The sequence below is a fragment of the Artemia sp. Qi Xiang Cuo genome, chromosome 1 (genome assembly GCF_049724085.1).
Source record: "Artemia sp. Qi Xiang Cuo chromosome 1, ASM4972408v1, whole genome shotgun sequence".
Taxonomy (NCBI): domain Eukaryota; kingdom Metazoa; phylum Arthropoda; class Branchiopoda; order Anostraca; family Artemiidae; genus Artemia; species Artemia sp. Qi Xiang Cuo.
The window spans coordinates 83,635,876-83,660,680 of NC_142794.1; the positions used below are offsets into that span (position 1 = coordinate 83,635,876).

Sequence of the window (24,805 nt, forward strand, 5' to 3'; positions counted from 1 at the left end):
TTGGGGAAATGGTGGGCGTGGAAAGAGTATTAGTTACCTTCCAATAACTTTTGACTATTAACTATTAACTTTTGACTATTTTGCCAATCGAATGAGCCCTTTTTGAAGTTTCTACAACAACACTTTCTATAAAAACCTTATATGCCCTCAGGTCATAACTTACAACCCTTGCCCCAAGGGCTGTGGGGGGGGGGTATCCTCAAAAACCTAATCTCCAGAATTTTCAACTACGTTGAACAGAATGGCTATCTCAGAATTTTATTGGATCTGTTTGGGGAAAAGGTGGGTGTGAGAGGGGGGTTAGTTGACCTCCAATCACTTTCGGAAATTAAAAAGGGCACTAGCCCTTTGAATTTCCAATCGAATAAGTCCTTTTTGAAGCTTCTACAACAAAGCTTTCAATAAAAACCTTATATCCCCCCAGGGCATAGCTTACAACACGTGACCTGAGGGCTGTGGGGGGTGTGTCCTCCTCAAAAAAATTATATCTATCAGGAAATCAACTACGTAGAACAAACTGGATATCTCAAAACTTTGATTGGATGTGTTTGGGGAAATGGTGGGCGTGGAAGGGGTGTTAGTTGTCTTCCAATCACTTTTGACCCTTAAAAAATGGCACTAGAACTCTCGATTTCCAATCGAATGAACCCCCTTTGAAGTTTATTGGACAACCCCTTCCATATGAAGTACCTATAATATGAAGTACCCCTTCCAATATGAGGTACCATAGGCAGCGCAATAGCGCTGCCTAAGTAAAGAACGATGTGGGAACAATGTATTATTTATTTTGTTTGGTTTCTTGGTCTTAGACAAGGGCACTTCGTATCGAATAAGTTGTCGTAGAAACTTCGAAAAGGGCTTATTCGATTACAAATTGGAATGACTAGTGCAAATAGTCGAAAGTGATTGGAAGGCAACTAACACCCCTTCCTCGCCCGCCATTTCCCGAAACACATCGAATCAAAATTTTAAGATAGCAATTTTGTTCAACATAGTTGATTTCCAGATAGAAATTATGTTTTTGAGGAGGACAGTCCCCCACAGCTCTCAGGGCAAGGGTTGTAAGTTATGCCCTGGGGGCATTTAAGGTTTTTATAGAAAGCTTTGTCGTAGAAACTTCAAAAAGGGCTCATTCGATTGAAAATTCAAAGGACTAGTAACCTTTTTAATAGTCGAAAGTGATTGGAGGGCAACTAACCCCCCTCTCACGCCCACCTTTTCCCCAAACACAGCCAATCAAAAAATTTTGAGATAGCCAGTTTGTTCAACGTAGTTGAAAGTTCTGGAAATTAGGTCTTTGAGGATGACCCCCCCCCACAGTCCTCGGGGCAAGGGTTGTAAGTTATGCCCTGGGGGCATATAACGTTTTTATAGAAAGCGTTGCCATAGAAACTTCAAAAAGGGCCCATTTGATTGAAAGTTGAAATGGCTAGTGCCCTTTTTAATAGTCGAAAAAGATTGGAAGGCAACTAATACCTCTTCCAAGCCCACCCTTTATTCAAAGACAACTAATCAAAATTTTGATATAGCCATTTTGTTAAAAGTATTTGAAAGGTCCGGAAATTATATTTTAGAGGATGAGACTCCCCCCCCAGCCCTCCCTCCCCCACAGCCCTCACTCGCCCTCATGCCCTTTTTAATAGTCGAAAGCGATTGGAGGGACACTAACCCCCCTCTCACGCCGATCTTTTCCCCACACACATCCATTCAATATTTTTAGATAGCCATTTTGTTCAACGTAGTTAAACGATTTAGAAATTAGGTCTTTGAGGATGATAAACCCCTCAGGGCCCTCAGGGCAAGGCTTGTAAGTTATGCCCTGGGGGCATATAAGGTTTTCATAGATAGTGATGTTGAGGGCTCATTTGATTGGAAATTAAAAGACCTTGTGCCCTTTTTAATATGTCGAAAGTGAGGGGAGGATAACTAACACCCCTTTCACACGCTCCATTTCCTCAAAAACATCCGATCAAATTTTGAGATAGCCACTTTGTTCGACGTAGTAGAAAAGTCAAGAAATTGTTTTTGAGGATGACACTCCTCCCAGAGCCCTCAGGGCAAGGGTTGTAATTTATGCCCGGGGAGCATATAAGATTTTTTTTATACAAAGTGTTGTCGTAGAAACTTCAAAAAGGAATCACTCGATTGGAAATTGAAAGGGCTAGTACCCTTTTTAATAGTCGAAAGTGATTGGAGGGCAAGTAACCCCCCTCTCACGCCCACCATTTCTCCAAACACATCCATTCAAAATTTTGAGTTCTGGAAATTAGGTTTTTGAAGATGAAAACCCTCCCACAGCCCTCAGGGCAAGGGTTATAAGTTATGCCCTGGGGCATATAAGATTTTTATAGAAAACGTTGTCGTAAAAACGTCAAAAAGAGCTCATTCGATTGAAAATTGAAAGGGCTAGTTCTCTTTTTAATGGTCGGAAGTGATTGGAGGGCAACTAACCCCCCTCTCTCGCTGACAAGTCTCTCGCAAGCACATCCAATAAAATTTTCGAGATAGCAATGTTGTTCAACTTAGTTGAAAGTTCTGGAAATTAGGTCTTTGAGGATGCCACCCCCCCCAGCCCTTAGGGCAATGGTTGTAAGTTATGCCCCGGGGGTATATATGGTTTTTATTGAAAGTGTTGTCGTAGAAACTTCAAAAGGGCTCATTCAATCGGAAATTGGAAGGGCTAGTGATTTTTTTAATAGTTGAAAGTGATTGGAGAGAAACTAACGCCTCTCTCACGCCCAACATTTCCCCAAACACATATAATCAAAATTTTGAGATAGCCATTTTGTCTAACGTAGTTGAAAGTTCTGGAAATTAGGTTTTGGAGGATGACAACCCCATCACAGCCCTCAGGGCAAGGGTTGTAATTTATGCCCTTGGGGAATATAAGGTGTTTATAGAAGGCGTTGTCTTAGAAACTAAAAAAGGACTCATTCGATTGGAAATTGAAAGGGCAGGTGCCCTTTTTAACAGTCGAAAGTGACTGGAAGGCTTGACATTTTTATAGCAGAGATCGATGTGGGTACAATGTATTATTTATTTTTTTTTTAGACCAGGGCACTTCGCACCGAAGGAGTTGTCGTAGGAACTTCGAAAATTGCTCTTCGATTGAAAATGGAAAGGGCTAATGCTCTTTTAATGGTCGAAAGTGATTGGAGAACAACGAATCCTCCTCCCACCCCCACCCTCCCAATTGCCCATTATGTTTAAAAACTAAATGTTGCCTTAAGATTAAATCAAAATGCACTGTGTTAATGCTAATTCCCAATAAGGTATCTCAGCAGTATCCCAAGAACGACTGAGGGTATTATGTTCACACTGTCGGGGCTACTTCTGCTCTTAAAATTTGACTAAATCAAAATAGCGTTAAGTGTATCCAAGCTATCAAAGAAAGTAAGCAGATTTTTTTTGCGAATGGTATCAAGTTTTCTATTTCAGGTCAACTAGTGGAGGTATGAAACTATATTAAATACTACTAATTGTGTCCAGATTTTTAAAAGGGTGTTTTTTGTTAAAAATTGTTGAAAATTTTTCTCCAGCATACAAAATTCAGGCCAAATTATAAAGTCTTAAAAAAACGAAAAGATTTAAAGTATTACTTTCTTTTTCCCTGAAAAGACTATGTCAATATAAAACGAACAGAAATTAATTAAAAAAACTTTCCGCAAAATAAGTTTTTAAAAGAAAAGTAAAGAACTCTATTAAACAAAAAAATGAGCAATAATAAAATCAAATAATCTACCAAGCTCGAAACTACCACAAATAAGCATCGACAAATAAATGAAACCCTAAACGAATAGAAATTACAATAAATAACCGAGTGAAACTTAAAACGGGAAGAAATCAACATGAGTAGGGCTTAAACCCCATATGCCTTCCCAAGGCCCGAACATAATTTGTACTTTACTGAATAAAATACAAATGAATGTGCATTGTCAGTTTAATATACATATACTGATATTTAGTAATCAAAATGTTAATATTATTTGATTTATTAAAGTTATAAAAGTAAAAACATTTATATTTTTTCAGTAAAGTGCAAAGCATGTTCTGGCCTTGGGAAAGCATAGGGTTTTTGAGCCCTACTCATGTTAATTTCAGCTCGTTTTTAGTTTGACTCAGTTATTTATTGTAATTTCTGTTCGTTTTGGGTTTCATTTATTTATCGATGCTGATTTGTGGTAGTTTCGCGCTTGGTAGATTATTTGACTTTATTTTTGCTCATTTTTGGTTTAATGGAGTACTTTACTTTTCTTTGAAAAACTTATTTTGTGGAAGAAGTTTGTTTAATTAATAATAATAAAACATTAGAGCTGTATGGCCTTTACTATAGGCAATGCTATAGCGTTGGCTCTGATTTACTAACATTGACAATAGGCTTGACCATATGCTTCTTATTAAGCTCTCAGTAAACAGGCATTTGCGCATGTAAGCAAAAGATAGAACACCTAGAAGAAGTTTCCTTATTGAAGAGGCTGAATTGCTCCAGAAGTGTTATATATGTCCGTTATGGTAAGTTCGCCCACAATATTTCCAGATAATAACACAAGGATGCGTGGTAAGGCAGAAAGTCCACAGTTAATTTGCTTACCCATTAGAAATCAAATATAAAAAAAGAGAAATATACAATTTTATTCCCCTTTCTAAATGTAATAACCAATATCATTGTAATCGTGCCCCAGTCCCATTCCCTAATAGGGTCAGATGAATTTCTTCATTGCACGCAGATTTTTTTTATTGTTTTTCAGAGCAACTTCTAGTTTAACTACATCCCAGTGCTGCAGTTTACGTATAGGACTTTTCTAATTTTGTGGATTTCCACAATTTTTAGATGAGGAATAAAATGGCAATTTTTAATTTTTTTTTTCTATTTGATTTTTGCTGTATAGGCAAAATTAACCAGGGAGTGCCTACCTTACCATACATCAATATGCAATTACCTGCAAAAACTTTGAAGGGCCTTAACTCTACAGATGTTAGTCTGTGGAGAAATTTAGCTTACTGAATCAAAACAACTCCTTCTATATACTCCATATTCTGCTTACATGTGGAAATCCGCGCTTATCCATAACTTGATAAGACACAAATAACTCAATCTTTCGTCAAAATTAGTATATCTACGAAAACCCTCACTTTCATTCTACCTGACACCTGTACAGTATTGAAAAACATGAAGAATTGAAAATAAAAGGTAGAAAACTATAATCATGTACCTCGCATGTGCATCTGTCTTCCCATTTAAAGCTTAATAAGGCAGAAGGCACTAAACCGATAGTCAAAGTCGGTACATATAGGAAAAACCACATTTTCAGTTTACCTGAGAGCTGTCTAGTACTGAAAACTACAAAAACTTAGAAAGAGAGTAAAAAAGAGAAAGAAAAGAGAGAAAGAAAGTAAGAATAACTACGTTTGTTTGCCAAAGGATCCAGGCAACCAAGTATCTGCCAAACCTAGTTAGTCTGTATCCAACCTGACCTTTTTGTGGGAGTTAGCCACAAAATTATATCATCACGATATTAAGTGTAAGTGGAAAGTAAGTGTAAGTATTCAAGCTGTGTCTTTCCAGGATCTATGTTCAATCTGGCCTCTGTGGGAAAGGCTACTAAATTCGTATCAATCCGATAACCAGAACGGGTTGTCAAATCTCAATCAAACTTAGAGGGAAGTTAAAGTTGGTTTCCTACTTGAAGCTTTCTCACAGTATAAGGATCTGAACCTGATTCTACGTTTGTGGGGACTGTGGCAAAGGCCGATTTTCTCATCAACATATCTACCAGAGAGGGATGTAGTATTTCAACAAAAGCTGGTGAAAAGTGAGAAGTGACTTCTGCGTTTTCTCTTTTCGGAACATATATACGATGGGTAATAAGGTAATGGGGCTCTTCAATTCTTGCCACCTGGGCATCTACCAGAGGAGGTTTATTAATCCTAGTCAACTTTCTGAAAGGTAACATCCTATGCCCCAGTTGTGCCTTTCAGAGATCAAGAAAAATAAGACCTCTTTGAGGGGAGAGGGTCCCTAAATTCTAGTTATCAGGATAACTCCTTAAAGAGGATGTTGGAGCTCGACCAAATCTTAATTACAAGTAACAATTACTGTTCAGTTATGTTTTTTTACAGGCCGTAGACATTACAACCTCTCTGGGGGAGGAGCTTGGATGCTAGGATAATGTCATCAAGACACATCCACTCCAAAAGGGCCATCGGATACATTTGACAAACTTCTCCAGAAGGGGTTGTCGGGTTTCAACTAACGTTAGGGAAAATAACAGCTGGTGTTCTAACAATGCATTTTGACAGTCCTGACCTGAAAAGTCATACCCATGAATTTTCGCCATCAGTATAACAACTAAAAACAAGACGTCTAATCTTAACCATAATTAGTGAGGAAATAAGAATGAGTGTCCTAACTGAGACGCAGCAGGATCCAGAAACAATCCGAACTCTTCGGGAAATAAGAGTTATAATGGTCATAAATTCTTGTAATCAGGTAACCAGTAACCAGAACAGGTAATTCGTGTAACCAGAACAAGTTATCGAATTTCGCAAAAGTTGGTAGAAAGTTGTAACTGAAATTAAACTGTTTTTTTTTTTTTTTTAAGTTCCAGAAGAGCATTTCCCATTTAAACCAAATTTGACCAGCATAAATGGCTAGTATCCTAGTAGTGCCTTTCGAGGGTCTAGGATCAATCCAACCTCTGTTTGTGTGTTTGTGTACGTGTGGGGTGGGGAGGGGGGACCAAAATCAGTGGAGAAGCAATAAACAGTGTCTTTTCTGAGTTTGAGACCGCAACGCCATCTGTGAGAGAGGAGGCTCAAAATTTTTGTCATTATCGTATCTACTGGACGGGGATGTCGGATACCAAAAAAATCGTGTGGGAGGTAAGAGCCAGGCTCCTTAGTTCCCCTTAGGGTCTACACTTGATTCTACCTCCGTAGAGGGGAGGGGTAGTTTACCTTGTCAGTGTAATAACAAGAGGGGATGGCAGAATTCAACCAGACCAGGATAATAGCTTCATCTACGATTTTGAGTGCCCCTGCTTGACCGGAACTCTGTAAGGGAAGTGCTAAATTGTGATCAGCCACATCCACCTATTAGACCTGACAGCTAGGGTAAAATTGGCAGTTAATGATCAAATTACGCCTTTATTGGTTTGGATTCGATATAAAAGTATACAGATGTAGCAGTAGCTGCAAGAAGCAAGCTTTATTTAAGATTTTAGATCTTGTTTCATTTTTATGGTGATGAAATTCATTTGAAAAAAAAAATCATCTTCCAATTCATAAACCGACATTGTTTAATAGATTATCTACAGCAACAGAATCCCTCAAGGCCGTTATACAGCAATTAAAAGAGAAACTGCTTAGATACTGAGATCCGTACAAATCAGTCAACACTCCACCAGTGCATTCATCTTATCGTTGCTCAGAGCGCAAATAACTTTTGCTTGGAGTTAATGTCAGATACAAAGCAAAACATACTAGTCCTTCCCATTAGATGTAGCCCAATGTACTCTTCCACTATAACAGTTCACGGGGCCACGGGCCAGTTCACGGTGATGATTTCCATTAGGTCTCATAAGGGCTCGTCTAATATCATGCTTTATATTATCACTAGATTAGTATTACTGGAATGCAAGCTTAATTGAGCATCAGGATTGGACACCTATAAATTAATTTAAATATAAATCAATACCCTGAGTTTGAATATGCCGTTAACGAAGCTATTGTATATAAGATCTATGCCTGTTTTTTACCATATATTCTTTCAAGTCTTCAATGGGATACCATACTACATGGCTTCATTTACATTACGCTAGCTGGCAATTGATACCCCGTTTCCAAAACGTCTCTTCATTTTTTTATATGAGGGATCTACTCATGAGGACCGTTATCGTGTTGTTTATTTTTGTTTTATTCTTAATGTTTATTATATTTCTTCAAGAAACCCATACAAACAATTAGGGTTTCTGACGTGTAATTTGCAATTCTTTTCCTGTGAATAAAAATTTTTTGTTTCGGTATTTTAACTGAATAATTTTTTTATCATTTAATAGAACAAAAGCGTCGTTATGAAAAATTTTCTGTAAATTCAGAAATTTTCTTTAAATTCAATAATTGGAACAAATTTTTTGATTGACTGTTCAAACTGGAAAATAAGTCTTAAGATATTTTTGAAAAAGACCAATACACTAGTTAAATAAAAACACATTTTTTTTTGTCTAAGAGCCTACCTCCTCGCCAAAATTGATAATATCAACATTCACTTTCTCTTTTCTTAGCTTTTTGGCTGCTTTGACCAGTTCCTTTTCATCTATTCCAACTGGACTTCCAACAAAAACGACAATTCTCATCCTATGGTTTTTGCCTTGGCGATGCTTTAAAGCAAGCTAAAAAAGAACATGTTTCGATTTTTATGATAGAAAGGAGAAAAAAATAAATAAACATCTTAACGAGAAAATGGAACTTTTTCTTAACTGTCTTCAAAAGCAAACATGTCACACATTTTTCGGAAACAGAACCAACTAAAGATTTTCTATTTGTATGATTTGAGGGGCCATCGGAGGGGCACTGTGTTCACCTCCTCTTCATTCATTAAGAAGATCTTCATCTACCATTCTTAACTCAATTAACCCATGCATATTTAGAATAACCCCTGAAAGTGATATTGAAAACCAACTCAAATTGAACATATAAAAATATGTTTTTCGAACGGAAGTAACTGACTTTAAAACTTAAAACAAAGACATATTATTCCAAAATAGGGGGGTACCCCCCTCGATAATCAATACTTCCGCTGAGGTTTGATTTTTTTTTTTTTTTTTTTTTTTTTTTTTTTTTTTTTTTTTTTTTTTTTTTAGCACCGCACCTCCAGCTCCAATCAAACACAATCCTGTGCACTAGATACAAAATACTTCAATTTCTGCAAAAGATAGAGCTTTTTGTTGTGACAGTTGTCTTCTATGATTTAAAAGAGGTCACAATCTTTAGGAGCAAAGAACGTTGCAGAATCACGTTGCTTAAATTATGGCGTATCTACGTCTACAGACCGCATGAGAGTAAATACCTATCGACACAGTCATCACTTAGACAATAATCTAAAAATTTTCTAAATTCTAAAATTTTGAAACAAACCTTCATTCGCTCTTTTTTTTTAGACTTCGCCAACTGATTTCGAACCACTTTATATAGTCAGTGAGGATATTGATAAGGGTTAATTTGAACAGTTCGAACAGAGATTGAAAGGTCTAGTGCATTTCTAAAGTAGCAAAAGAGATCGTTCTAAAGCAAGAATAGTAAATATCTATGTAAGAACTATGGTAGAAGTAGACCTTACGACATGTAGTCTTCCAGTTAGAACTGGTAAACAGTTTAAAACGAAACAATAGTAAAAAAGAGAAAAACAAGGATTATACAATATCCGCGACGTCAGCAGTCCCTAACATTTACAAAGTAAATACATCTCAATAGCGGCTCCTTTTCAGAATAGTCTTACGCCACCTTTGCCAACACATTCAGTAGATAAACACATTCAGTTGATTCTTAAAACGAAGTAGCAGCCCACTTAATCTACGAATGGCTAAGAAATTGCTGTCTTCTCATTTTCAGTCAGTAGTTAATATTTCAAATCAGATTCATTTTATTATACAACTATTATTCTTTTTAGTTTTCAACCCCTTTTCTAGCCCTTGCAGTACAAACATTTTTTACGTTGTGAATTGGTCATTTAAATTAATTTTATGCGTTCACATCCTGTCTATAAATACCAATTAATCATTATGTATCCAAGCAGCTAACAATTTTTTAAAATTCGATAAATGACTCTCGGATGCCTCAACTACTGGATTTTTGATTTGAGTAAAAACGGTAGCCTAGCAAAGGCAAAGGCCTTAGAGTCAGGACAAAAGACACCTTGTTGGTTGATGTATCACTTTAAAGATAGATTAAGTTTAGCTCCTTAATTTCGTAGAATTTATCTTTAAGATGTAAGCTAATCTTATGTGGAATCTATTCAAGGCCTATTCACAATGAGATGTTTCTAATATCAAAATTCAGCCCATTCAGAAGGTCTAGTGATCAGATTTTACCATTCGCAATGGATAATTTAAAAACTTGAATCAAATGATACCGTAGTTAATCGATGGTATTTGTCTTTATCTTAAATTTAATTTTTATTTTATATAGTCATGATTTATCTTAACGTACAAACGTTCTTGAGCTCTGACGAGCTCCTTCCAATATTCCACTTCAATTTATTCCACTTTTCCATTCATTATTTATCTTCTTCTTCTCCGTTTAGATTATTATGAGCCGAGTTTTCAGGCTCAGCGGGTTCGAACACGGACTGTTCTCGTCTAGTTTAAAGTTTCTAGTTTTTCGTCTAGTTTCAGCGGGTTCGAAGTTTCAACCCCGTGTTTTCCTCGAGAACCTGCTTTGTGAAAACGCTTGATGCACTAGACAAGAACAAGCCGTGTTCGAAGACGGGTTGTTCATGGCTCAGCGGGTCATGAGGCATTGTATATCAATTTATACCTGCATCCCACACCCCCAACCCTTCCTTAGAGCTAATTCTAAATCTCGATGAGAGTCAGGACGTTTTGGCATTAAAATGCACGCTTTGAGGCATTTGCGCCCAATACCAAGAGCCGTTGTTCAGATATTGCTAACATTCCCTTTTCACAACCAGCAAGGACAAAGTGAGTTTTGATTGGGTCTGGCATTCCCTCTCAACATTTCCTGTAAGTTTCACTTAATATTCCAATCCTTTTTGGGAAATCCAGGGTCATAAATGCCCTCTTTTCTTAATATAAAACCTCACATGTTAAAAAGTGGCAACTTGCATAACTTACATCCCTTGCACCTGGGGCTTTACGACGGAGGGAGGGTCATCCCTGAAGACATAGATATTTAATTTTTGGACTAGTTTGAATAAAATCGCTAACTCAATATTTTGATCGGATGCAGCATTTGGGTGAAAAAAGGCGTGGGAGGGAGTGGTTACCCTCTGATCACTTTTGAATCTTAAAAAAGGGCCCTGGAACTTTAGATTTCCAATTGAATGAGCCCCCTCCGAAGTTTATACGAACACCCTTCCCATTAAAACGTTACTTCTTAACAATAGGCAACTTGCATAGCCCCGGGAACTAGAAGGGGGTTTGCTCAAGCTGAAGGCATGATTTTTTTTACCATTGGACTATTTTGAACAAAATTTTGATCGGATCCGTTTGGGAAAAAACGGTATGGATGGTGGCTTGTTGCCCTGCAATCATTTTTTTACTCTTAAAAAGGGCACTATAACTTTTAATTTGCAATCGGTTGAGCCCCCTCCGAAGTTTATACAACCACCCCTTTTATATGAGGTGCCTTTGGGAGAAAATGAATAATACAATGAACCTTATGGCTCTTTACTTATAGGCGATACTATAGCATTGCCTCTGACTTAAACAGATAAATGGAATTTTCAATTTCCCTTCTAATAAACATCCGAAATTATCCAGTGGGAATATGGGGGGAATTGTCCGGGGAAGGGGACGCCTGGACCCTTGGCAAACAATCACACCGTGTAAATGCGTTGTCCGCTTTTGAATCATACCGAGCAAGGAAAAATACCTATTCATTAGTTAAGGGGACAATTTAAATAACTAGGTCCCTACCAGTTCAAGAAAGTCCTAATTAAACTAAACGAATTATAACTTTCCCGGTGTATGGTGCAATATTTTTTTTAGCAATTCCGAATTCGGGTATTTTATTACATAGTCATGAGAATGGGTTTGTGTTCGACAGCCATATTAGTCACAGTAAGATTATAAAGCTACCATGTGATCAAATTGTTGATGAAACCCGGTTGACAAACTAAACAAAAGTGATGACTCTAAATGTCAACATAACTTACGACAGGTAAAATTAAATTAAAACGAATTCTATAGATCTGAAATCAGTATACAAATTAAGGTTTTTTTTATGTAGGTTAGGCAAGATAAGGTTAGGTTACAGCTAATTACGACTGGGAGATTTTTCTGGGAGGTTCTTTCTTGGTATCCCAGTTTGGACTCATAATAGTTGTATTTCCGAACAATAGGGTGTTTTTTTACGTTTCCCAAAAACTAGATGATCCCATATGATTGCTGATCGATGTGAGAAAATTACTTATTTTCGTTGGTTTGTTGTCTTTAATGAGAATTTTTTTATGACCTGGTTGGATAAATGATTTAGTGGTTCATGCTGTCTCCTTTCCCAATTACACAGACCTGCGAATAGAGAAGTTCTTGAAAAATGCAATAAGTTTTTGATGAGTTTTATGTTATTTGGCGTGCTGATTTCATAAATGGCCCCATTAATTTGATTAAGCCAGAATCTTTTGCGAAACTGATCTAGAAAATTTCGGCTCAAAATCCATTTGAAAAGAAATTCTCTGATTAACTTAAATATAAATAATCAATTCTTTGTGAAGAAAATTGATTTTCCAACCTCAATAAAATAATCAATTCTTTGGTTATACAAACGATACAAAAAACCAGTTATTTTTTGAATTTATAGTTATATACTTGATTGGATAAGTCGTTTATATGGGGAGATGTGACCAATCAAGTACATAACTATAAATTTAAAAATGTTCCATTTCCAATTAGAAGACGAAGAATATTTTGTCACCTTTTTTTGAAATTCAACTTACATTTAGGCAATATTAAAGAAGAAAGTCATAACTCAAGACTTGGGATGAACCCAGATATTGAACTTTCTCAGACAAATCTAGGGAATGAATTGGAAGTTATTATTTTTTCTGTATAAATATATTAGTTTTAATTTTAACATTTTCGTATTTCTGCTTATGACGATCGCTCTATGTGGTCGAAATATCCCGACTTTTGTATATGTTTTCACTGTCTAATAAACGGACCTATCCCCATTTGAAATTATATTTGTTCGTCATAGAAAGGTAATATGGTCTTGGAAAGAAAAAATACCTAATTTAAAGTATTACGTAGAAAAATGTACATGCACATTGAGCAAATGTACAAGTTTGAACAAAACTTAAACTGAGGACAACTGTTTTTGCTGACACAATCCATATTTGGGATAATCCATCCATGTAAAGGGAGTGCGACCCTCACAGAGCAGCCTAAAGCTTTAACTTTGTCCAGCAAAATCACAAAAATCACTAAATAGTCATAATGTTATAAAGTGCAGTGAAATAAGCTTTTTGATATTTGGACAAATAAAGACTCCCTCTTTCAACTTGGTTTCGGATAAGCCCAAAAACTTTGGGCACACACTCTTGAGACAAATACCGTTTTTTGTGATAAATTTGACAAAATGTTACAATTAACCTCATTTTAAGTCATAATGGGTAACAATACTATTTTGGGAGTCAATTATGCTGTCCAGAGTAGCATTCTTGGTTCAAGATTTTCTCTTTTTGGCCGTTCTTTTTTCGCCAATATCGAGTCTTATTAAACGTATCCAGCCCAAACATAACAAAGGGGAACTTCATATATCCGCCTTGAAGGCAAAGATACAAGGAGATAACTTTTAAGGCACCACGAATAGGAATAGTCCCATAGCCACCTGATGTTTCTAAGTTTTTCATGGTGTTCAAACTATATGTATCATGTTTTTCTAAACTATAGGCTATGTGCCTGAAACAGTCTTGAAAAGTATAAACAAAACCAAATTGAATGTTTTGTATATAATAACATTAATTATTGAAAGATCCATTGAAAGTTGAAGATTGTATTACAGTGTAATTTGATTTTCATTTTCAATGCTGTAAGAACTGGAAAAGAAAATATTTGTAATATCATTAGTTTTCAATGAAGCGCCAATAACGCAGTAGGCTTTAAGTTTTTACATCTAAGGAAGGCGGTAGTATCTAAACTCTTGTTTGTAGTGAAACTATATTCGTCTTGAACAACTTTAGAAAGAACTAATAAATTAAACTGAATATTTGATGTATAATGACATTAATTGCTGAAAGCTAATCAGTTCAAAATTTAACTGTAGCATTAATATGTATTTTCAATATTAAGTATAAAAGAAGATATTTGTAATAAAATTCGGTTTCAGTAAAGCGCCAATGACGCAGTATTCTATGTCGTCTCCCAAATAACGGGCCATTGAGCCCTTTGGGATATTGTTATTGTTATTGTTATTTATGGAAATAAATGGAACTTGAACTTGAACAATCAAATGAACCCTCTATTAAGTTTAAACAAGCATCCCTTTCATAAGAACCATACATGCCCTCAGGGCATAGCCTAGAACGCCTGCCCCTGGGCCCTGGGTGGTTGTATCAACACTGGAGTTTTTTTTTATCCGACCTTTGAACTATTTTTAACAAAATTGTTATCTCAAAATTTTCATCAGATGGATTTGGAAGAAAAGGAGGGGGGGCTAGTTCCCCTCGGATCTCTTTTGACTCTTAAAAAGTGAACTCGAACTTTCAATTTCCAATCAAATGAGCTCTCTCTAAAGTTTATACGAGTATCCCTTTCATAAGAACCATATATGCCCCTAGGGCATAACTTACAACGCATGCCCCCGGGCCCTGGGGGGTTGTGTCAGCACCTGAGTTTTGTTATTTGACTTTTGATTTATTTTTAACAGAATGGCTATCTCAAAATTTTTATCGGCTGCATTTGGGGAAAAAGGAGCGTGGTGGGGGGGGGGGGGTCAAAGAAGTCAAAAGAAATTTACCCTCCAATTTCTTTTGACTCTTAAAAACTGAACTACAACTTACAATGTCCAATCAAATGAGCAATCTCTAAAGTGTTTACGAGCACTCCTTCCTTAGGAACCATATAGTCCCCTGGGGCAAACTTCACAACGCCTGTCCTCGGGCCCTTGGGGGTTGTGTCGACCCCGGAGTTTTTCTTTTGTGGTCATTGAACTATTTAAAAAAAATGGGTATCTCAAAGTTCTTATCGGATGGGTTTGAGGAAAAAAGGGCGGGAGGGGAGGGGGGCAGAGCTAGTTGCCCTCGGATCTCTTTTGACTCTTAAAAATCTAATTAGAACTTTCAATTTCCAATCAAAAGAGTCCTCTTTGAAGTTTACACGAGCATCCCTTCCATAAGAACCATATATACCCTTATGGCATAACTTACAGCGCCTGCTCCCGGGCCCTTGGGGTTTTGTCGACATCAGAGATTTTATTATATGATCTTTAAACTATTTTTACAAAATGGCTATCTGAAAATTTTTATCGGATGCATTTGGGAAAAGAGGGCGTGGGGGGGTGGTTAACCTTGGATCTCCTTTGCCTCTTAAAAAGTGAACTAGAGCTTTCAATTTCCAGTCAAATGAGCCCCATCGGAAGTTTATACGAGCATTCTTTCCATAAAAACCATATATACCCCCAGGGCATAACTAACAATACCTGTCCCCGGGCCCTGGGGGCTTGTTTCAACCCCAGAATTTCTGTTATGATCTTTGAACTATTTTTAACAAAATGGCTACCTCAAAATTTTATCGGACGTATTTGGGGCAAAAAGGGCGTGGGGAGGGGGGGGGCTAGTTGCCCTCCGATCACTATAGACTCTTAAAAAGGGCACTAAAACTTTTGATTTCCAATCGAATGAGCCCCCTTTGAAGTTTATACGACGACCCCTTCCATATGAAATGCTTCTGGAAAAAAAATAATAAAACATTAGAGCTGTATGGCCTTTACTATAGGAAGCGTTTCCTCTCATAAGCTTTTTTCCTTTCAATCTGGAGCCCAACAATGCGGCTGACTCTTTCAAAAGGCTCACATCTCTAGTCATATTATCAATTTCGACCTGAGGGAAGAGCTTCGGTGAATCCATGGGGCTTGTATTCGGTATGTTAGTCTTGAACGTATGAACGTTCCGAGTCTGAAGACCCTGAAGAGATGAGACATTCCAGTAATCAGAGTAATTTTTGGGCTCCCTCTATGCAGTGGGAATTCTAATCGAACGGTAATTCTCGCGAATGGAATTCTTTCGCACCGCCTTTTTACCTACTTTTATTTTACCGAGTCACAGGAATATTGGGGAGGGTGTTTCCTCCTCCCTCCCATAGGAAACGTTTTTGCTGCCTATTACAGCCGCTTAGCAAGCGTTCCAGCGAAGTCCACAAACCGAAATAAGAAGCTGAGATAATGACTCGTGACGCTATTGGCCTAGAGATTGCGACAAGAGGCAAAAAATGGTGACAGGAAGGCATGGCAGAGGGATGATGTACGATATAACAATGATCAGAAAAGCTAGAAATAAATGTTATATCAAAAACAATTTCTAGGAAAAGCAAATTAAATCAAGGCATAATGGACTTTTTCAATAGAATGTGACGCATTAGAAAAAATAGAGGCCATTTATGATATCATCATAAAAAAAAAAAAACAGAACGTTCAGCTATCACCTCCGTTGAATAACTTTCAAGGTAGACCTGTGTTATAAATACAAATAAAAACACAGGATTCGGTAATGGCTTTTTAACTGCTTTCATATTTCAATATTTATTTATTTAGCCACGGCGCTGTTGGTTCATTGTAATTGGGAAGCCTATTAAAAGCCTAATGGATATTTTTGTCTAGTTTTCTGTTTTTTCTTTGCAATAAATTTAAATGAATTTATAAATCAATAAAGTGATTCTTACATGGGCTATCTTGATACCAGACAGGAAATCTACCTCTCCTTTTGGTTGGACTTGGTGCAATTTTCCTAAAATTCGGCCAGAATCCGTTGTAAGCGTCACGAGAACTTCCGTACTGAAATTGGAAACAAAAAATAAGAGTACTGTACTGTTTTTTCACCCCTGGCTAAAATGAAACCTGACAAAAAGGTGAAAACAAAACCCTCCTACAGGTATACATCATTGATTTTCATAAATTATTACTTCTACATTTTCCCAAATATCGTAGAGGAACTTAGAATGTAATATATTAGTGTCTATGATTTTCTGAGAAGGAAAAGTAGAACTTGAGGAAAATACATTTGGAACCTTCAAGCAGTTTCATAGTCCAATATTCGGTTCCAAAATTTAACGCTTATGTGAATCTGTCAAAATCTTATTATTGTCTTCTATTATTTTTCCTTTGTATTCTCTCTGCATTTTTCTCGTTCCCCAAAATGATTAACATTCCCAGATATTCACGCGCGTTGATCATACAAAGACGCTTTATTGCACATCTAAACAGAGTTTATGATTCAAGAGTATTTACAATATTAAATATATAGATGTTAATGTAGCTCAATAGCAAAGGGGATAGCAACGGATGTCGGCGTATTGTTCCAAATTATAATTTCTCGAAGAGTAGAAATCCCCAAACCAGAACCAGCTTCAAACGGGAAATCTGGTTATTAGTCTTAATTTGTACCACTAAACTATGTTTTATAATCTCAAGCGTAATTGATCCTAATCCGTTTGAAACGTTTATTTGTCGCCAGTACCAAAAGCTCACTAGGAATTGCGTCAATTGTGACCCACTGGTGATGGCTGCATATCAATACGCATAACAATTTCCATCCGATTAGACTTGAACTCTAAAAGCCGCAACAAAAGTCTTACCTGCCTATCAATCCTCATAAGCTAACTTGAGATCCGATTGTTCATTCTTAGGAATGAGAATGACAATAACGTACCCCTTGCCTCGCAAAGGTACAATCGAGTACGACCACCCGTGCAACTCGACTAATATTTAAACTAACGAAATGAAGTTCGAATAGCTCCTCCTTCTTCCAAAGCGGTCGAATTAGATGCAGACCCTTAAAAGGCACAGTTAAACCATCCAATCTTGATTCTAACCCAACTTTACTAAGATTCCATTGACCCTACAAAGGTTGTTACAAAATTCAGATACCCAAATGCATAACTATTACATAAGCTCTCACTGTGTAACAAGATTTTCTTAACATTCCTACTTGCAAATGCCCTGGAGAAAAGAATATAGTTACCAATACGCGTAAAGTAGGCATGATCCCAAGTAAATGTTCTTATAACACGAAATTAGACACCCCCTCCCTCATAGAAAATGGATAGGGTCGGAAACCCAGAAGTTCTAACTTCACAAAAAGTAGAATACCAATTCGGTCACCTTTTTTCTATATATAATATTGAAAATAATTATGGACCCCATTTCTTTCATTACATCCTCCCCTTGAAGTCGGGTGTGGCTTCCCTTAAATATTTTAAGGATGTTGAATTGATTCTTGGCTATATCTTCTTAATGCGAGCCAATCATAACAGGGATACCTTCGTTTAAAAGCATGCCACTGAAACACAAAATAAGGAAGTAGCTCTTCCTTTTCGGATTTCATTTCTCCAATTAAATTAGCCTATTCAACTTTAGGTATCAATAAAATCTCAGTTCTCTGCCCTGGAAACAGATGTAAATGAACTGCTCAGTTCTAAAACAATATTTCAAGCTAACATAATTGAAGAGAAAAAAAGGCGGGGGGGATTTTTTTATTTAGAAACTTCAGGCCTTTAGATTTGGATAAAATAATAGTCAACATGCAGCACTTCCTGTCTTTTGCTATAAGAAAATGCAAGTCTAACAATAGCTGACTGACATGCCTTAGTACTCCTCGCTTTATGATACTTCATCGACATGACAGATACAGGGGCACTAAACGGTATGTAATGCTTGTTCGCCTTGGATAAATTGCAAACCCGCACATCTGTTTTTGATGGGTTGTTAGATTAGGTACAACACCACGTGAGCGTTCCAACTGTTTTTATTTTATAAAAACCATAGAACAGAAGTGTTCTCTTTCCTTTTCAAAATAGACAGTAATGTTTACGTATTCATTGCTTTTACATAGGTTAATATGAGTAGCTTTCTAGTAAATCTAAAAATAAACTTCGCAAGTCTCTTTCATTCCAAAATAATAAAATAAGCGGAAAATAAGATTCTATTACATCTTATACTAACTCATCAGTTTTAATCTTGACAACAAATAGCTCCGTTACCAAATAGGAAAGTCATTCAGTTGAACTTTGATTTAGAAAGGAAAGCTGATCTAACTATTTCCCCCGAACAATTTCGACACAAACAAACACATCTTCAAAAAGGAAGTTTTTTTCTTTTTATTCCAAGAATGATTGATTTTTTAGCTTAAAGATAAACGCTTCTGTTTGCAGTTTCTATGCTTGTCGAATGGGACAATACAAACGAATGAGCATGGTTTATGTCATATTCATCACGGACAATGGTGTTCCTGTTTTGTAGCCAACTTTTGTACCTATGGTACTTCCCTTGTTCTTATTCATACCAGAAAATGTAAAAAAAGACAGATTTTGTCTTTCAATCCAAATGTGACAATTATAGTAGGATGCGTGCAGAGGGTGCCTGGGGTATAATCAGCAACGGAGTCAGTAGCAATTTCTTGGAAGAGGTGGACGATATTATTATGCTTCGCTTTCACTATATTATTAATCCTATTCCCCCCCCCCTCAAAAAAAAGAAAACATGACTAGATTAGTTAAGGCCTTTAACAAGACATAAAACATTTAGTAAGCATGTGTAACAAAACATACGAACAAGGGAGGAAAGAAGTGACAACTGCCAAAACGATCCCCCCCCAGATGACAAAAGCACCACATTTTTTATCTTTACTGTCCACTTTTTTGTCTTTTACATTTTTTGTCTTTTACCCTCCACTGGGAAATTTTCTACATGCTTCTTACTTTCCCTTAGAATATTTTGTACTGCCATCTCAGCTTTAAGAAACAAGCAAAAGAGAAGATCTTGCGTTTCGGTGAAGACTTCTCTCTCTCACGTGTATGCAAGGAAGAGGGGGGGAGGCTTTGGTCTTAAAGCTTTACTTGCAAGTAACGCACATTTCTCTCGTTTTATTATTTTTCGAATAACCTACCTATTTTTTCTGCATTTTTTCGCATTCACTCCTTCCCGCCTAAGCTGAATTCGTATTGTACGTGCCTAAACTCCCTAAAAATATTGCAAATTTAAACCAATTATAGTTTACTTTAAAATCAAGCGTTAGTTGACTTAACCTCCTGTACTGGGAGGTTTCCAAAATCACAAAAGGAAAATACCCTTATTGGTTTATATAGCAGCTAATTAGCTATAACGGATTGAGGTTCACCTTGAAAGACAAAAAAAAGAGAAAAAATGAATTTTCCTTAACAACAGCAAAAATAGCAATCTTGATGTTCAGATAGGTCATACCACATATTTTTTTTACAACATCCCCATTCGCTTAAGAGATAATAGACACTAAATATCAACAATTAAGAAGCGTTAAAGAAACGGTGACAAGGAATCTCACTCCAAGTATCAGCTTCACTGCAAGATATTACACTATTAAAAAAATCATTTCGATACAAATTTCATCTTTATGTTTTTATGGTCAAAGTATTTTTAAAAGGACATGTTCAATACAACACATACAAAACAAGTGACAATTTCTAAGAATCAATAAACTTGAAACTTGGACTAAAAGCCTTTGTCTCAATTCTGTATGTTAAGCATAATAACACTCAGCAGAAGGTACACTATTACATGAGAGCGCAGGGCAAGAGTACGTGCTACAGACTGAGATTCGGCGTCCAACCAAGAAATTGGGTGAGGGGGGGAGGGCTAATAATCGTCACCAAAATTTCAGTTTGTAGGCAGAGAGCCAAACTACTGAACTTGAACTATAGCAATCCTACATTTATAACACCAAAAAACAACTGCTTTGCTTTTGGGATTCCAAGAGGCTTTTTTTTTACTAGGAGACATTTTGAAAAATCCCTACAAACAAAACAAAAACTGTGAAAATGTAATATTAAGGAAAAATAGGATAAAATAAAATGAATCTAGCCTGGTGAAAATTCTATTAGCCAAAAAATCCTCAATTACAAAAGCATAAGGTTACCTCAAGCAACGTGACACTTACAACTTTAACAGCAAGGTCTTCTGCAGACAATAGCCATAATAATTTTATCAACCCAGAACCCACAGTAAACACTAAATTAACAAACATGTGGAAATTTCTTTAAAATTAGCGCAATAATTTTCATTAACCAAATGTGACCGATTGTAGAGGTGAAAATTGGAAGGTGCATGGGAGGGAGCTGGGCCCCCTTTATTTTGGGGAAACTTCTTTTCTGCCATCTTCATTAAAATTTAGAGACTACCCCCCCCCCACTCCCCAGAATCCGAACAAAACATTTTTGCATCTCCATTTCTAAAGATTCGAAAAACTTCCCCTCCCCCAACATTTTCGTGAACAAGCACAACCAACAATTTTTCAATCCATGACATTTCAAAAAACCATAAATTTTATACAATATTTTCAAACCATCAATAAGGATGCTAACATGTAAACTAATACTTGTCGAGCATGTGACAAAAGATACTTGAGTGATATTCTACTCTGATGTTTTTTTTTTTACTCTCAGTTTTTTCTTCATTTTTGAATAGAATTCTTGCACAATTTCTGAAAGATCCTACATACACTCTTGGGTTGTCTTCCTAAAACTCAACTAATTTGGTAACAATTCAACCTCAAATGACTCAAGGCAGACTATAAAAATATATTTAAAATTAAATTAAAGCCCATATACTTACTTGGCTAGAGTTAGAAGTCCCACATTATTCTCAGGATTTGACCTTGTCTTTGCATGGCAAACGATATTAACACCATCTTCTTGAGCTTGAAGCCTTGTAGGAATAAAATCTCCATTTCTCATATATTCACTGTTGTCAACACTGAAAATAAGGGAATAAGTAATATACCCAACTAAGTTCTGACATGAAGATGATGCATATTCTCTTATTTTAAATGGCCAAACTATAATGAAAAAATAAAATAAACATTACCATAAACACTACCAAACCAAATTTGGAGTTTTGACTCTAGCATGTAGAAAAGAGAGAGAAAAACAAGAAACTCTTCTCCATCTAAGGCCTCCTCTCTCTCATCCAGTAATGATGCACTCCCCAGAGACAAACTGAAACCCCTGTGAAATTTTATCCCATTAGATAATAATCAGCTATTTAATATCAAAGATATCAGGGTTTGAGTATTAGAATGTCTGTTTAAATAATGTTGAAATGCAATTTCACGGCAAATACTTACCTTGAATTTTCTGTTCCAAAGTCTGATTTTTTTTTTTTCTTTTTAACAACTCGGAATTTGCAAGCATCTAAATTAGAGACCCAAGTTTCCAGTATTCCTTTCGCAGCCTTCTGAAAATAGAGACGAATTATCTGCTTATGAAACAGGAGATGAATTAATGCCATTTCGGTAAGAAGAGGGACAACGCAATCCTGGCATACTAGGTGCAACTGCCCAAAACTCTAGCCTGGTGGGCCTATTAGACTTAGGTTGCCTCTTCACCTTGAAGTCAAGGCAACTTGTCAGTCAGGTGTGAATCCTAAATCCTGGCCATCCGCCTGTGATTCGCACATGGGCTTTCCAAGTAGGCAAAGTCACTACAAAATGAAAAATAAAGGTCACCCATTCACCCAGAAAGTCAAGGCAACTTGTTTGCCGTAAGTTTTCAACCAAAAATCTATGTCATCAACCCATTGGGTTTTTCTTCGGTGGGCTTTTCCAATAGGCAAAACTCAGAATGTTTGAAAAAATCTCAGTCACCTGCTTTCCTACAAGTCCAGTGGACATTTAATCAGTCATCAGTCAACTTAAAAATCTTGATCGCCCTGCTGCGATTCTGCTCGGCTTTCCTAATAGGCAAAAATTGTAATGTTTAAAAATATCTTAGTCCCCTGTTTTGCCTATAAGTCCATTGGACATTGTTTGTCATGAATCAACAAAAAACCTGGTCATTACCATTGCAATTCTAGTGGGCTTTTCCAGTAGGGAAAACAATCTCAGTTGACCACTTGCCTTCAAGTCCTGTGGACATGAACAGTCATAAATCTCTGAATCATTTTTAGTCTCCAATTGCCTTCAAATGGCTCAGAGAACTGATAGACTATTTGAATTACCTTAACTATATACCTGTCTACCTTAGTTCTGCCCTAGGATGGATGATAGACTATTATCAAGAAAGGAAAAGAATCATTTTTATGCAACTCTGAAAAAGTTATGCCAGCTTTGCCTCTCAGAGAAACTGTCTGTCTTGGCTTTATTCTACTTAGCCATGGCTCTCAAGTCTTTCATCACTTCCACCAAGTTGATAATTCAATTGTAAGAAGAGGGACAATGTTTATAGCTGTTAGACAGAACAATACAAGACACTGGTCATTTTCAGATAGGGATTCTTCTATTTAGGGTACCATTTCCTTTGATTCCAAAAGCGGGGTCTTCATATGGATTTGAAAGAAAGAATACATGTCACGTGTTTCAAAATACTAAAAAAAAATTTTTTTAGCCTTTTCTTAGACACCATTTCTGAGCAAAATAAAACAAACTTTTCCTCATATGGGAGCTGCTGGCCAGGGACTTTCATATATACATATCAAGGCATTTAGACAATGGTTTGTTGGCCCCCTTTATAGAGGCATGAGGCCCTAATTTCCTTTTTTTGTAGACTAATGTTCAGCTTGCCAAAAGGGCTTCTGGATGTAAATTTCAAGTTGTTCAAAAAATCAGTTTTTAATCCTTTTTGGTGCCCATTTTAGAGTGAAACCATGTTGTTTTTTTTTTTTTTTTCATTTTTTTGCGCATTTTAATTTCCTAAGCCAAAGGCTCATGGATACAAGTTTAAAGCCAAAAACATTTTCTTAAACAATTCCCCAACCCAAATTTGTTTCTGTTCATTAGGGCCGTCTTGGCCCAGAAACTTCTAGATGCAAGTTATAAGTCATTAAAAAGTTTTTAGGCACTTTACAAGGGGGGGGTAAACCAGTTTTTTTTGTATTTCAATGGCCCAAAGCCTTTGTATAAGTGTCAAGCCAAATTGGAAACGAAATTTTAATGGGGTGGGCCTATTCTTCATTAGGATTTCTGTAGTATATGATTTTTTTTTATGCAACATTTGACCATAATACTACTACTGCTACTAACAACTCACCACAGCACCAAGCCGCGTGAGGCCAACACAGCTACGCATGCTCATCCTCCTTGTCAATCTATTCAAAGCCTCCCTCTTTCGCCCTCCCAGGAAGTTCTCATTTCCCTTAAATCTTTCTTTATGACATCCTCCCACCCTAATTGCAGATGACCTGCTTTTTGTTTAGCCTGGTTGGTTGGCTGAAAAGGACAATCTTTGGCAATCTGTCATCCTTCATTCACACATCGTGCCCTAGCCATCTCAACCTTTCTATCATTATAGCCCTAGAAAGAGGGGTAGAACCACACTTTTCGTACAGCCTACTGTTCAAAATATGGTCAGTCAGCCTAGTACCCAGAACAATCCGTAGGCAATTTATCTGGAAAACATCTAGCAAATCTTCATCCACTTTTTGGAGTGCCCATGTTTCAGAACAATATTTGACCACTGTCATCACTGTAGTTTCCAATACTCTAATCTTGGTTTGCAGACGAATCTTACTATTCTTCCAAACTTTTTTTAACTGTGAAAAAACACCCTGAGCTTCGGCTATTCTACTTTTGACATTTTCACTGCACACCAAGGTAAGTAAAGCTGTCCACCTGATCAATCTTTTTGTTACCCAACGTGACCTTTTCATCTTCACTTATTCCTAGCCTTAACAACTTAGTCTCCTTAAACTTAATTTCCAAACCTATTCTAGCACCCTGAACTTGCAAAACCTCTAAAAGTTCATTCATTTTGCTCACATTTTCTTCTAGGATGCTTAAATCATTGGTATAATCTAAGTCCAGGATTTTTTTCCAGAGATAAAAAAAAACATTTCCAGTATATTTTAGGGCCCTGTCACATAAAAAAGGAAAGGTTATATTGGCCCAGGT

The 24,805-nt window shown here is 36.7% G+C and overlaps 1 protein-coding gene across 1 annotated transcript in view; it reads right to left on the bottom strand.

The window, feature by feature from the left end:
• The window catches only part of Rpn10 (regulatory particle non-ATPase 10), a 128,353-nt gene that overhangs the window by 84,331 nt on the left and 19,217 nt on the right, over positions 1-24,805 (bottom strand). The window contains exons 2-4 of the mRNA XM_089087424.1: positions 21,535-21,675; positions 16,614-16,725; positions 8,235-8,390 (exon numbers count right to left, since the gene is read on the bottom strand). Of these exons, the coding sequence (XP_088943550.1) occupies positions 8,235-8,390; positions 16,614-16,725; positions 21,535-21,675 (409 nt within the window). The remainder of the gene's footprint in view (positions 1-8,234; positions 8,391-16,613; positions 16,726-21,534; positions 21,676-24,805) is intronic.